Source organism: Antechinus flavipes, chromosome 2 (genome assembly GCF_016432865.1).
Source record: "Antechinus flavipes isolate AdamAnt ecotype Samford, QLD, Australia chromosome 2, AdamAnt_v2, whole genome shotgun sequence".
NCBI classification, from domain to species: domain Eukaryota; kingdom Metazoa; phylum Chordata; class Mammalia; order Dasyuromorphia; family Dasyuridae; genus Antechinus; species Antechinus flavipes.
Window position 1 is genome coordinate 60,670,769 of NC_067399.1, and position 15,956 is coordinate 60,686,724.

At 39.3% G+C, this 15,956-nt stretch overlaps 1 protein-coding gene across 3 annotated transcripts in view; it reads right to left on the reverse strand.

The window, feature by feature from the left end:
- Positions 1-9,079: 9,079 nt before the first annotated feature.
- Positions 9,080-15,956, reverse strand: part of CTCF (CCCTC-binding factor) — a 42,261-nt gene continuing 35,384 nt past the window's right edge. For 2 of the 3 annotated variants that reach the window (XM_051975010.1, XM_051975009.1), the window contains 5 exons: positions 14,348-14,508; positions 13,626-13,808; positions 13,050-13,185; positions 12,325-12,489; positions 9,080-10,664 (listed from right to left, as the gene is read on the reverse strand). In XM_051975010.1, coding sequence (XP_051830970.1) covers positions 10,480-10,664; positions 12,325-12,489; positions 13,050-13,185; positions 13,626-13,808; positions 14,348-14,508 — 830 coding nt within the window. In that variant the 3' untranslated portion in view covers positions 9,080-10,479. The remainder of the gene's footprint in view (positions 10,665-12,324; positions 12,490-13,049; positions 13,186-13,625; positions 13,809-14,347; positions 14,509-15,956) is intronic. The other variant, XM_051975011.1, reaches the window with a different exon arrangement.

The following is a 15,956-nucleotide window of genomic DNA, read 5'->3' on the forward strand; positions in this document are numbered from 1 at the left end:
TCACATATAATCACTATTTCCATTCTGACATTCTACTTGACTTCCTTGCTCATGACCCCACCCCATACATACAGGTCTGCCCCTCATAGTTAGAAAACAAATTCATCTTTGCCTCCTAAAATCTTCTGTATTCAGTTGAGCTGCTAGCTGATCTCCCCTATTCTCTTGTCCCTCAATTTTTTTTATCGAGTCTGGAGTCTCTCCTTGACCCTTGTCATAGTCAGTCTTGAGTCCGAATATCTCCTAACTCTAAAGATTGCTATACGTTGTAGTAGAAGTGTTAGACTTGGAATTAGAAAAAACTTGAGGTTAACTCTGCCTTTGACTAGTTGGAAACTGGGCAAGTCATTTTGCCAATTTTCCCATTAATGAGGATACTTAGGATGAGCTCTGACCTTGACCAGAAGAAACTGGATTAATCTGGTTTTCCCACCTTTCCTGAGTTATCAGTTGATGCTGGAATAGCTTTACATAGCCTTCATTGCTTTCTTTTGCTGCTTTTAAAATTCTTTGACTTTAAAAAATGGACTTTACTGCAAAGAAACAAGCAAGAGTCATAGCTTTTAAAGAACATACTTTTTATGGATGTTAAAGACATTTCAATGAATATAGATGTGGCAAAGGTTTTTTTTTTCTCTGTTGAAATTATGAAGTTTTATTGCTAAAATTAACTCAACTTGATCCATCTAGGAAGATTTCAACATTGGTAAATTTACAAAAAGGGCAAGAATAATAAGCTGCTAAATCTCTGACCTGGTCAAAGACATGCAGCAAAGGTCAACTGGAATTAACTAGCTGGAACAAAGTCAAGAGTTGCTTTTGGCAAGGCAATTGGGGTTAAATGACTTGCTCTATATCATACATCTAGGAAATGTTAATTGTCTGAGGTTGGATTTGAACTGAGGTCCTCCTGACTCCAGAGCCAGTGTTCTATCCACTGTGCCATCCAGCTGCTGCAAAAGTCAAGAGTTTTAAGGATGATTCCAGCCTACTGTTGATTAGAACAAGTGTATCAAAATATAAAAGAAAATACGTTCTAAGACAGAAAAACCAAACCTAACCCCGTGCCCCAAACTGACAAGCTATATTGCTTCAAAGTAGTCCAAAGTCGCTTAGGAAGCGAGCACAAACCTTCAGAGGAATCTGGCAGCTGGTGGGATTGTTACTGATTCCCTTGCTGCTGCAACATAAGCTTAAATTGATGGAAAAATGAGAAAACCCATTAAAAAAAAACCTAACCCATCAGAAAAAAATACTTGTCATGAGCAAGACAATACAAAGACTGGATTATTAAAGATTGGGAAAAGGTAATTTTAAACTTTTCAAAACTATACCAAAAACAACAGAATTAATCCTGGGGCATCTAAGAATCAATAAGCATTTATTAAGTGCCTATTATGTGACAGGCACTGTGCTAAAGCACTAGGGATATAAAGGCAAAAACAGTCCCTGCCATCAAGAAGTTCACAATCTAATTATGGGGAGACAACATGCAAAATATACAAACAAGATAAAAATACAGATATATGTATATATAAACAACATATATACATACATATGTATCCAGAAAACTGAATTAGATGAGACCTTTTGCAAAAATAGTCACATCTGAAAAGTACTCAGGAGTGCATGTTGGGGGGATGTATGCTGAATTATAGCTAAGGCCTTAAGGAAAGCCAGGGAAGTAAAACTGTAAAATATCTACCTTCCAAAAAAAAATGCTGTGGGTTTTTTGTTTGTTTTTTAAACTTCCAAAAAGCCTAGAAGTCTTATCTCCATTGAGGGAATAATAAAATCTAACAACTACTATACTGAGACATAAAATTGTTCTGGAATTACAGAAATTCCCAAACGAAGATGGAATATTGCAACATGTTCTCGTACCATGCTAAAATGTCACCAAATATTAAGAAAATTTTCCAAAACATGGAGCTAAACATGCTTCAATGACTTGAAAACCCAACTGATTTAAATCCCATTAAAAACTTAAGGGCTATGATCAAAGCTAGATTTGTACAAAAAAAAAAAAAAAAAAAAAGACTATTCAAAGATACATAATATCCAACACGGCAAATGTAGTTTCCTTATAAAGAATCAAAATCTTATGAACTTAATACCAAATAGTGTAAAACAAATGAATGGATCAAAAGGACATATTGATATTATTTTTTAAGATGTAAAATCTGCAAGATTTATTATAGATCATAAATTTAATGGTTTTACTTTGTCCTAATTCACATACCAGTGTAGGCCCGACCTCAGTGTATTGAGGCTTAAATGAGAGGATTGATACATTTTGTAAAGCATTATACATACATTCATACATATCACTTCTCAGTTGTGCTCATTAGGGACAGGGCTACCTTTTTCCATGAATATTTCTGTCTGGTTTAGCACTTAAATGTTTGTAAGGATTGAATTCCTGACAAACAGTTCTATTTAGCTTAGCCATAGGTAGAATGGCCTCTTGCCACCTCCATCTGTAGAAATCCTTTCTTTCCTTCCTTCTTTCCTTCAATGCCCATTCATATGAAATCTTTTCCAAACAATCAATCAATAAACATTTATTAAGCACCTACTAAGTGCCAGATGGAGTGCTAAGCACTAGGGATACAAAATGAGGCAAAAAACAGTCCCTGTTCACAAGGAGCTCACAATCTAATGGGGGAAGATTTCTTGTAATTGGGAGAGACAAAATGCAAACAAATATATACAAACAAGCTATATACAGGATAAAAAGGAAATCATTAGCAAAGGGAAGGCACTAGAATTAAGAGGATGGGGAAAGGCTTCCTAGAAAAGATGAGATTTTTGCAATTGGGACTTAAGGAAGCTAGAGAAGGCAGTAGGTGGATTTAAGGAGGGAGAACATTCCAGGCTTTGGAAAAGAGCTGGGGAAAATGCCTGGAAATGAGAGAGGGGATGTCGTTTGTGGAACTGCCAGGAGGGTGTCCCTGCATCAGAGTACATGATGGTAATAAGATGGAAGACAACTGCAAAGGTCAGATGGCTTTGAATGCCAAGCACAATTTGTATTCAATCCTAGAGGAGTTTTAAGTGGAAGCGGGGGGTGGTGGTGACATGTTTGGACCAGAGTTTTAGGAAAAAATCACTTCAGTGGCTGAATGGAAGTTGGACTGGACTGGGGTGAGACTTGGGGCAGTCACCAAAGCCACACCAGCTTTGGCACTCGTGCAGGTGTGAAGGGATGAGGAAGTGTATGCAGAGAATGAAGTCCGTGGCAACAACTTAGATATGGGGGTGAGAAAGCAGAAGAAATACAGGGAAGACGGGGAATCCAAGACATTCCCAATCACTCCCTCTTCTACAACAGAAATGGCTTCATTATGGGAGCCTGGATCTTGGTAGTTATTTCCCTCCCTCAAAACAGCAGCTTGCAAGACAGCATTTGAGTCACAACTATGTGAAAAGTGCTCTAGTAGCCACTGGATCAACCAAGACTGAAATCCCTGCCCACAAAGAATTTACATCCCATTGGGGCAAAATAGTAAGTACACATAAAGATATAAACAGAATATATACATGACACTTTTGGGTGGAAAGGCACTAAACTGGGGATAATCTGCAAAGGATTCCTCAGCGGCATTTGAGCTGAACAGGGAAGGAGAAAAGGAATAAGACAGGAATGCATTCTGGGCATGGGGGGGAGGACTATAGTACACACATGTGATTAGGCAGGGGTTGTATGACAGCTTGTGAAGGACTTCATTTGATATTAGTAATGGAAATCTCCAGAGTAGGGCAGTGATATGATCAGACCAGCACTTCAGTCAATTGCAAATTCAGTGAGGGAAAGCCTAGTCTACCCCGAGCCCTGGAAGATTGGGATGCAACATACAATTTTTTACCTTGCTTGAAGGGAGATGAGGTTCACCTGTTTCCCCAAGTATCCTCAGTCTGGGGTCAAAAGTACTTAGTGTTGGACTTGGCCCAGAACAACTGACCAGTTACAGGCAAGATCAGAGAATAACTGTTGGCTTGACCTCTGAGCAAAGAAATACTTTAAAAGAGGAGAGCATAACACAAAAATACCAGATTATGTCAAGATTGAATGATCTTAGGCTGCCAGGGACAGGTTTAGGTAAAGGAAGAAGACCCTGATTTTCTTCAATACCAGTCGCTCATTTCCCATCCTCTCTAGATAATAACTAATCAATCCTGGGCCTACCACAGCTTTCTCTCAATCAACACTTACCATTACTGTGCCTCAGACCTCCAGGGCCTGCCTTGCTCTCTAACAGGTAAGAATTGGATTGTGAGTCAGTCATAAAATTAATGGACGACTGTGCTTTCATGCTACCCTTTGCAGAACTTCTCCACTTCAACCAGAAATACCTTAACTGATTTTGAAATTATGGAACTTGGGGAAGTCCAGTGGGACTAGCATTTCTGGCCTCAAAACATACTGGTTGCTCTAACTACAGGATTGGGTCAGAAGGTTCTCCTCTGCTCTAAGGCCCTCTGTCATTCGGTATTTTCTGAGCAGCAGCGGTGTGCCCTTGGCCAGCTCACTGATAACCCAGTGGGGGAAGTGTGCTCTGGACCTGTTTTTAGAAGACAAGTTCAGTACTCAACTACATTTATATTCATCATATACACCAAAGGCCAACTTGCCAAATGGCAAAGATCACTACAGGAAGAGGGGCGGAAGGAAGAATTAATCAGGGCATTGGAGAACACCCCAAACTGGATGGACATAAAGACAGGACAAAGAAACCCGAAGCCATAGCCTGAATGCACAAGCACTGAGGTGAAAACGGTTCAATGACTTGAACAAGTAAACAGGCAGAATATAGATTAGTTGTCATGAAGGTGAGATTGATGGTAGTGGTAAAAGATTTTTTCAGTAGCATAGTAGTAACACAAAGAGAATTTTTAAGATTTTATTTGAGGCTTGGTGGATAAGAGCATAGGTTAATGGAGACACTATTGGGCTAGAAATGAAAATTTCTCAAAGCAGGGAGAGAGCATTAGATGATCAAGGCAGGAGCTAAAATGCAAACATCTCTAATGTGAAGACAAGATGCTTACCTATAGAGTCCAAAATGAATTCTTAGTTGCATGATCAGAGGCAAGTAAAAATGACTAAGCCTCAGTTTTTATCTGCAAAATGGCAAAAACACCTCAGGATGTCTAAAAAGTGGTTTGAGTTGTTGTTCACTTGTCTTTCTGTGATCCAATCTTAGGTTTTCTTGGCAGAAATATTAAAGTGGTTTGCTATTTCCTTCTCCAGCTTGTTTTTACAGATGAGGAAACTGAGGCAAACAGCATTAAAGTGACTTGCCCAGGATCACACAGTATGTTGTCTGAAGTTGGGTTGGAACTTAGGAAGATGAGTTGGTCCAACTCCCGGCCTAGCACTCTACCCACTGTGCCACCTAGCTGCTCACAAGTGGTTGGGGGAGGAAACATTTCATTAATTACTCAAATAGAGTAGTTAAAAGTTTATTAACAGAGATCATAAGCCTCCAGGTGAGGGAAATAAATAGCCAAGAAAATACTTCAGCAGAGGGCAAAAATTTTAGCATCTAATTTACCAAATTTGGTAAATTAGGAGAGGTGCCTACCAACCAAGGCTGCTTAAGAGTTGCTTCCATCAGGTAATATTTAGAAACTGATCGTCTCTTGCTGATTCTACATCAATCTTTTCCCTGTGTCCTTCTGATTTTTCAATTGCAAATACAATCATTCTTGCCCTACATCACAGATAGCAATGTACTTTCTATTGCAGTATACTGTAGATATAAGAACGAGTCCTGGGCACTACTCCTGTAATGGCCAAGCTGTACCCTTAACTTCCTCCTTGGTAAATATGGTGATCTAAAGTCCAGAAAAATTTTCCGTCTCTAAAGAGCGCATGAGAACAGTAAATAAGCCCAGAGAAAACAAGTTTTCAGGAGAGAAAAAAAACCATTCCCTATTAGAAGTCTAGGTTGCACTTCTAAGAGCACACTCCTTGTGGATTAGTTGGGTGGGGAGGGGAGAGAGAGCCAAATGAGTTGGGGGCAAGTTATATGAAAACGAAGAATTCTTAGTTCACCACAAGAAATACATTTTCTAACAATCTGATTGGTCCAGCAGTGGCTGTCTTGAGTTCCTATTCACTGAAGTACTCGGGCTAAGGCTGGTTGGCCATTTACTGGATGCTGTAGAAGTTAAGAACTGATGCAATTTTTTTCTTCCATATTTCTTTTCTTTGAGTTGAAGCAGTAGAAAAATGTGAAGGAACCTTTTTGCTGAAAATAAAGATGAACAAGTTTAATATATTTGTTAATGGAAGAACTTAAGAGAAAATAGCAAAGTTGGGATGGGGAAGATGAAAATTATATATTATTTTGTATCTTTTGTATGATTTTTCAAACAGGTCAGAGTCTACTTGGCACCTACAATTGACAAAAGAAGGCATGAAATTGAGTTAGAAGAGCCATAGTTTAATGATGGAGGAAGTTCAGTTTCACCTCCTCCCCCAAACAGATATTGCTGGTGGCCCCAGTGAGGAAGAAAGGGTAGGACTTAAAGTTTTTGTGAATGAAGACCAGATACCAATCACCTCCCATGATACAGCCTCTAAACCAAGACTCTCCCCATCACACATCATTCCATCAGTACTGGAGCATTCATCATGGAAACACAGTTCAAGTGGATATGGGTAAAAGACCCATATAAAAGTGGAATTCCTACAAAACTGCTGGGGGTAGCTCCAAGAACTGGAGCAGAATAAACTTCACGGCTGTAACAAAATACAGCATCAGCTGAAGAAAAGAGAGAGACCATAGTAGACCAGGCTAGCAAAATAGAAGTATTCTGATAGTTTGGGTCAAAGTGGGGATCCGACCAAGTCCAGGAGTCTCTGTAAATAAATCACTTACCTAGTTATAAAACAAAAGTCAACCTTGTGAGTCACATAAAAAGAAACTGATTGTTACCAGAAATAAGGTCAAAAGTATTGTACAACCATTGTCTTAAAAGATACAAGAACTCAGCTAATGGGATAGAAACTTGTTAAGAAGACTCTCCCTAGGTAACAGAGCCCCAAAATTCAACAAAGGAAGTTCTTCAATTTTTTTCTAGTAGTCAAGGCCAAGAAAGGGGGCTAGTCATTTTGAACACAAGAAAACATATTCTATGAAGCTGGTATATATAGTGGAAAGAATACCGGACCTGAAGTTAAGACCTAAGTTCCAGGATTAGTCTTTTCTGCCCTCCACAGATGGTGATCCTATTTAACTTGAGATTTATGCTACTCTTACAAAATGGCTAAGGTGGGTCACCACCAGATTTAAGAATGAAGTGTTAATGAAGATCCCCCGGCTTTTCTAAGAACAGAAAATGGTTTCTGTGGTACCTAGCCTAATATGACCAATAAAATACTCCAAATCAGAAAGAACTCATCTCAATAATGAAACTTGAAGGTAAACAAGTCCCATATTTAGGTGCTTTTGTGCTTAAACTGAAAGCCAAGTCACAAAAGCTTTTAAGGGGAAAGCACTTATGTCCAGGGATAACAAATGATTTATGTGGAGTTAATCTTAACTTCCATGAAGAAATTTAAAAAAAAGAAAAAAGATACAAAGAATTTATCACCATGCCCACAAGAGACAGAACAGAAAGGCTGATAAAGCATGAACGGGGCCAATCCCAGTAATGAGCAGAACCTCAAGTGGTGAAGCTTGGATGCTAAACAAGAGGATGAATCTGGACTGGAATCCTACCTGACAATTCCCGACACCCACTTCTTCGAGTCTAGATGTGGCTGTTTCTTCAAGTTAAGGCCTCTTGACTCTTATGTGATATGAAAACCATAGACAAAGGAGGAATATGGCTAAGCAATTCAGACAACCTGGCTCTTAATGAATCTTTGCAGCAAGGACCACATTTAGGGACTGAGGGATGATACAGAAAAGGATGCTGAGATCAAGATTAGCAAGGAACTACAAGTTTGAAGCACAGGATTAAACTTCTAAAAATGACAAGAACATCCATGGAAAAATAAAAGAGACTCAGTGGGAGGAAGAAGTGATGTGAGCTTTTTAAAAGCAGAAACTGTCTTTCCCCATGTTCTGTACAGATCAGGGTACATTGTGGGCGCTTGGGAAATGTTAACCACCACACAATACAGAAAACACAACAGAGCGACAACGGGTCCCCGGAAGGGAACTGGAAGTGGTGCCCAAAGTTCTTAATTCCCTCCTCCTCAAATGCCTGATGGGATTAAAGAATACTAGACACTTCCCCCACCAGAGTGTGCTCAAAGAAGACCCACCACCTTCAAGTTCATAGTACTTTGCCAAGCATAAGACAAGGAGGGGTCAAAGAGAAATGACACTACCTACAGCTAAGAAAAATGGAGGTGTTCTCGAGCTCTGGTTGGCAATGACTTTCAAGGATATCAAAGTTTGAAAAGCAGATAAAAGGAACCTCCCTGTTGCGTTAGGCAGAAGTCCGATTCAGAATAATGACAAAGGCAAAGACACTGACAGGTGGCTGCAGTTCTCAAGGGGAGATGACGAGCCAGCTGGAGCAAAGGCCTAATCCAGGGACAGGACAACTCTTCCCCCTAACAGGAGCGGTCGCTGCCCCCCAACAGACGGGCCCACAATGCCTGGCAGTGCCCGTAGCCGCCTCTGCTTTCCTTAACTATATACAGGGCTGTTTCATGCCAGTTTTGTGACTCCCCTCAAAGAGGGGGTGTTGGCGACAAAGAGAACAAGACCCGCGATGGCAATACTGACAGAAATGCTTCTCGGCGCTCAGCATTTCAGACCTGCAGACAATTCATGGGCACGAACACATTCTTCTCCCCGGCAAACTTCACAGGAATTCGGCAGGCAGCATGTCCCTCAAAATCCAAATTGTTTTGTGGGCTCTTTTCCATATGCTGGAGCAGGCCCTGACTTCCCAGGAACACGGCATGCCATCTGAGGGCAGAGAAGAAAACAAAAGCCTGGCAGCTTTGCCAGTGGCAGCTGGAGAACAGCTTGAAGTAAGTCTGGGGAGGACAAAACCCTACCAAGCCAGGAACTGAGTTCTTAACACAGCTCAAACGAAACTAGCTGTCTAGAGCACATGTTAATCCATTATTATTTATTAGCTGTACAGCAGTATAATTCACCTTCCCAGCTTTCAAACCCCCATTACATATTTTATTACAGTTCTCATGTTGGCCTTCTAAAATAATGAAAAATATCACACAGTACAGCGAAGTACAAAAATGCATCAACCTAGAGTCTGATAGCTATACTCATAGCTTTTCTTAAAAGCGATACATAGAAGAAAAATTTGTTTGAAATCAGCAAGACTCTATAAAAAGCTTACATTTTTAACATGACAGTCCATATACAAGCATCATTTCTTTTGAAAGTTGTGTTTGTTTCACATTATTGTTTCTTTTTAAGATCCAAAATTTAAATTACTGACCTAGCAAAATTTCCTGGCCCAGGTTTTCCAAGGGCTACCATGACCCATTTAAAACCGCTGTTTTTGCCTTAACAGAGGATTTGTAAAACACAAAAATACAGCTATAAAACGGAGCAAAGAAAATGTAGATGTGAAATCATAACAGAGTTAATTATACAAGGTTCAAATGCCAGTTCCATGTGCTCGGAATAAAAAACGTTCCACGTGGACTCCCATTATTCAGCAAGCAATAGTCTGGGTACCTTCTTCTACGTGATTGTGATCCATTAATTTTTTTTCCAACATTTACATATTATTGAGTCTGTTGTAACTTAATTTGTAAGTTAATTAAAATGCTGGGCTTCTTAAACTGCACTTCTTTCCAACCTCTTAATTAATGGAAAAGATTAAAATGTAAAAAAACAAAACGAAAACAAAAACAAAACCAGGTATTTACAAGCTTGACCATAACAGATGCTCTGCTAAGAAAGCAGCAAAGAGTTCAGGACAGAAATCAATCATAGCATGCCATATTACTGGTGTGCAGCTAACTCCAAGCCATAGGGAGTCAGGGAAAAGCAAAAATAAAAATGGTTTAAAAGTCTAGGACCCTCCCAAGTCTGCATTTACAATTAAAAACTCTTCTAGGAAGGGGACGTAGAACTTTGGGAAACCTTGGTGGCAATTCCGGAGTGGTTTACCATAAGGGCTTCAGTGAAGGGCTTCAATGTTCTGTTTCCATCTATCAAAACTGGTTACATGTAAACATGGTCCTTGGACCATCAATGCAATGTTGATCTCAAATTTCATCGTCAACCCCCTCAAGGACTCAAGTGTGTATTCTAACGTTCCATGATCTGCAATGCTAACATCAAACAGCAAGTTCTAGTTAAATCACATTTTCTACCATAATCTTTGAAGTTTAAGTTCCCAGTATGTTTGGTAAAATGGTCTAAAATGATGCATTTCCCAAAGCCAAGAAAACAAAAGAAAAAGAAAAAAAATAAGATTGAGCCGTTTAAACACAGCCCAGGCCAGTTCAGTCGGCAGAGCCTTCCTCCATCACCGGTCCATCATGCTCAGAATCATCTCTGGAGTGAGATCTCCATTAGGAGCTTCCACCACAGCAGATGGAGGCTCTTCTTCTTCACCTTCTACTGCTTCTGCATCAGGCTCTTTTTTCACTTCCACTATAATGTTTTCAATTGCACCAGTGTTCTGGTCTTCAACCTGAATGATAGCTGTAGCTAAGGGGAAGAAACAAACAAACAAACAAAATGTCAAAATCCCCTAAAAAAATATTCCTTTCTTTTTTCTTGTTAAATATAATCACAGAATGGGATGAGACTTCAGAAGTCATTTCAACTGGCCTCTTCTTCAACCCAGTATCCTGAATAAACATCTCCAGTGATTGGGCCCTTACTTCTCCAGGTGGCAGCCCTTTATGCTTTAGGAGGGATGAAGTCAAGCAGACAGCCCTCCAAACAAAGAGTCCTTTGGTCTTATGTTTCTCCCCAAGCCTCTTCTTTCTCAGCTAAATATCCCCAGTTCCTTCAACTCAAATAGATTCTTATGTGGTGCTGTTTCCAATCCCATTAGATCAAGGTCCCTGATTAGGCTGCTGCATCAAGCCAGCCTGAGTCAAAGGTGGGAACTAAAGCCAAAACTCCTGGGTCTGAGGCCAGCAGTCTATTTACCATGCCACAGCTGTCTTGACAGAAGAACAAACACAAAGAAATACAAAATAATTAAATACAAGACTGTTGGGGAGAGAGGGCAGAAAGCACTCGGAGTGGGGAAAAGACTAGGGAAAGTAAAATACTGATAATCACCCACTAACACTTTCCTTGAATATTAAATTCTTAGTTTGCAGCGGCATCAAAGACTGTTTCATAGCTGGCAATGAAGTTGAAGCTATTTGAAAGAAAATTCCACCTACTAAGTTAGGACTGAAAATCTGTTTTCCTGGCTGCTTAGATAAGCAACAAGACTCCCCTTAATTGGAAACATTTAAGTATAGGCTACATAATCACAATGTAGAGTAGGTTTAAGATAACAGGCCCACATATAGGCTAAATACCTTCAGGTGCCTTCCAATGCAGATTTGTGAATAGGACTGCAGAGAAGAACATTTTTATGTGTGGAAAGTGAGGGTGAGGAGTGACCTTAAGTATTAAGTATTAAGTAAATTGTGCTATTTCCATGAAAACTGATCCTTGTGGCTTAAAGGAGATTTCATGCTATCAAAAGGCAAGGAGTTGAGTGATGTATGTTTTAAGTCCTCTATAATTCTATCCACTGTATACTTTTATGCATGAAAAAAAAAAGGCTGGGGCTCTCACAAAAATCAAGATATTACCCCTGAAACCATTTGAGACCACACTTTTACATGGAAAAGTAGTTCCCCTTCAGAAGTATCAGAAGACAAAAGAGTTATTTATTCCTACCACGTCTTCAAATCAATGACTAATAACTTATCTGGCTAAGTGGTTCTTTAGGTCAATTTTGCATGGATCATTATTTCTACAGACTGTATGGATACACACAGAAAGGAAAATGGTCATCTAAACAGCTGTAAGGATGGACTTAGAGCCTATATACCCTTGCAGCTTGCATCCTACATGTAAAGCCAAGACCATGCAGCTCTCCTGCTGCCCAACTCTCATGACAAAGACCCTGTGCAGAGTTGCAACGTGATCTGACTTGTCTCAACTTAATTCCCACTCTGTGTAACAGCACAACATGTTCTTCACAACAGCAGGATGGGATTGAAAGCTGTCTAGAAGTGGGGGTGTCCCTTTTATGGTGAATGGTTTAAAAAGCAAAACAGGCCCCAGACACTTGCTGCTAGAGCAGGATGGCTGCCAGTCTCTGTCCCTTCTGCCTGAATCAGATGTAATAACTCACGCTGGGTCTGCTTGGGCTGGCTGGCCTTGCCTGGTGGCCTCCCTCTTCGCTTTTTGGCTGGCGGCGGGGCTGGAGTCACAGGCTGAACTTCTGGTTCGGCTTCAATTTCAACGGCAGTTTCTTCCTCATCCTCATTGTCATCCAGGTCTGGTTCAGCATTTTCTTCTTGCAAAATTGTAGGGTGAAGGGGGAGAAGGGGTTGGAAGAGTGAGAAAGTGGAAAAATATATGAATTATCTTTCCACTACTTGAAAAATCCTTTGGGGTATGTGTATATATAACCCTCTGCTTATACATATTGGGTTTTTGCTAATTTCAAGGCAGACTCATTTGTACCAGAACACACAAATTCATTTTAATTCTATGTTGCTAAAGTTTTATAATGGTGAGGGGGATACAAGGTCCAAACTCCAATGAAAGCACTAGGCTTCCAGACTTATGTGATCTCACAGAACTGGAGTGCTGAAAGGGACCTTAAAGTATCTAGTCCAACCCCTTCCCTTCCTGGTATAGAGAATGAAGAACAGTGAGCAGTTATAGGAAGGGTACCAGTAATAGGAGATAACAGTGGCCACATTCTTGGAAAAAGAGTCGTACACACTTCTCACCCCACAAACCCCTGAACTTCCCCAGAACTGATAGTAGCAAGTACCAAGTTGTATTACATATTCACTGTAGTCAAGAGGCACCTGACCTATGCTAAGACAGGACAGGCAAAGTTCTTACCACTGTCGGATGACTCCTCCTTTTTAGAGCGCATCTTCCTTTTCCTCCCACGCTTGCCTTTCTTGGTTTCACCTCCATTTTCTCCATCTATACCATCTAGACCAGTACAATTATCAGCATGTCTTGCCATTGTGTTCTAAGAAAAAGGAAGAAAAGCCAAGCATTTGATTAATGCAATAGCCCACAAAAATCTTTACACTTTTTAAAAAACACGCAAAGAATCACTAAAATCTCTTTATTTTCATAAAAAAGGAGAAAATAACAGACATCCTAGGAGAAGCCCTAACACTCAGTTGCTATGTCTGACTGTGGGTAAATTTAATCTGTAAGAAGATAACTTTAGGAGTGCTGATTGCACAAGGTAGTTTGATTAAAAATAAAGTTGGGTGTAAACCTTCAAGGGCTGTAGAAATTCTGGCTTGAATTATTTATAAAAAGAACTTTAGGAATTTTACATTAAGGATGAAAGCACACAAATCCTAAATAAATACAACTAATCTGAAAGGCAGGCCAATATGAGGTAGAGAAGAATTTATTATTAGAAAAATGTGTTAGAAAAGGCAATTTAGCACTCACCCGGCGTGTAAATGTTTTACCACACTTAGAACAGACAAAAGCAGCAGGAACAAAGTTAGGGTCATGATAGCGCTTGAAATGCATATCCAGAAGCTGTTTCTGGCGGAAGGTCTTGTCGCAGTGACTACAGGCATAGGGCTTCTCCCCAGTATGCGTTCGTTTGTGCATTATCATGTGCCGCTCCTGCAAATGTTAAGAAAAAGACCTCAGAAGTAATACTTGCTACAAAATTAAAGTATCTATCGGATCTCTTTAGTGGATGTTAAGTCTCAACATCCATTGGGCATTCTTAGTTAACATTTGTTGAGGAAATAAAGGAGATGTTTTTAGGTATGTTCTTCAGTTTTCAAAATTGATTCACTCAAAAGCTCCTGAGGATACACTTACTCAAAGGTTCCTTACTACATCCACTGTCATCTGAATACAAAATCCTGACATAACTCAAGTTTTCCTGTCACATAACGCATCAATTTTCCATTTTTCTCACCCAAAACTCCTATCCCTTTGACTTCTTTAACATCCCTCCCCACGCCACTACCCCTGGTCCTCTTCTGTATTTGTTTCCACATAATTTGCATAAGCAGTTCTTTAAAGTGGTCAAAGACTGCATTTTGATTCACCTTACCTCCTCCTATATAATATAAATAGGGTCATTATGTACACAGGAGCAAGAAGAGGCACTAAGTGCTTTCTTACCCTTCTGGGAACCCCTCAAAGAGTACCTGTCTGCATGCATAGTCGCATTGGTCACACTTGAAACGCTTCTCATTTTTGTGGGATTTTTGATGCTGAATGAGGGCATACCGCTCGTGAAACACAGCATCACAGTAACGGCATTTCTTGCCCTGTTCGATGTAGGAATGCTGTTTTCGCAAATGGACACCTGAAAGAATGCCAATATACGTGTTGATGCACAAAACAAAAAAGCAAATGAACACTATTTTAGGGAACACCTAATCCTCACCTTAAAGTCATTTCTTTAGCTAGCTTACTTATAACTCCCATTTATAGGGTAATAGTCCATATTTGTGGTGCTGTAAGATTCACAAAGCACTTTGCTCACAACAACCTTATAAGCAAGCATTACCTTCTACTTATGGGGTAAGAAAACTGAGACTCAGACAGAAGAAGCCTCCAGTTTGACAATTCCTCCAGTGGAATTATCCTGTTTCCCCTCAAAATTCATTTAATACCTTTTTATCTTTCTAAGGCATCCCTCCTATAATTGTATATTCCAAATGTATTTGTTACTCGCTACATAGATTATAAACTCGAGAGCACAGCTCTTACCTAAACGCTGCATCTTCCTAATACCTACCACAGTGCTCTGTAGAATGTAGAGGTTGAGGTAATTCATCAAATGGTATTTGTGGTGGGTTGTATTCAAGGATAAGACTTTTTAGATGAAATGCTAGTTTCCATTTCTCTAAGAGCTAAAATTTTAGCCTACTTTTTCCCTTTTCATCACACTGGCTCTTGTGTTTTGACTTAATGGGGGACTTTCTTTTTTGGGTCAAGTTCAAGTTATTGTTACAGTATTAAGCAATTTGAGGGCAGGCATTTATCTTTTCTACACTGTCCAAACACGATGCTTCAGAAATTATCCAATATCTGTTCATTATGTTCTTAAAAAACCTAAAATGAACTAAAATGCCATTGAGCTCTGAGTCAGTATTAGCTCCTGGGTTGAGAGACTTAAGTCTGGAACAGTCTTTGTAAGTCTGTTTTTTAAATCTGTAAATGGAGCTAAATAACATGTGTACTCTGTAATCTCAGAGGGTTGTGAGGATCAAGTGAATGTATGTTAATATTATTTCTAGTTTAGAAGTTCTAGATTATTATTATTAAAGTTCCTTTCCAATACATGATTCTAAGTATCACATTAAAGCCTTTTTTTCAGCAGGCTATGAGTTTAGAATTAAGCTTCAATTTTTTAGTCTTCAATTAGCAAAATCATTAATTTCATGAGCAAAAAGAAAATCTACATTAAAAAACCTAGTTTAGAAAAGACAGGTTTATTCTTTACTTCAATTAAATGACATGTGAAAATACTAAACTGGATGGCACCTAAAAATTTTGGATTAACTAAAAATATATATAATTATATGTATATATTTAGTAACAAAAACTGTCTTACTTTATATAAGCTCCTATCTGAACAGCATGCATTAAACATGAGCATTTCCATCTCCTTTAAGAGTTAGCAAAATTTTCAACTATGAAGAATATACAGATATAATATGCCATGACAAAGATTATAAGGGCTGAATTTAGTTGTGACAAAAACTTCATTTTCTGAAAGGACCTGACTCTTAACTGAGAAGTGGTCTG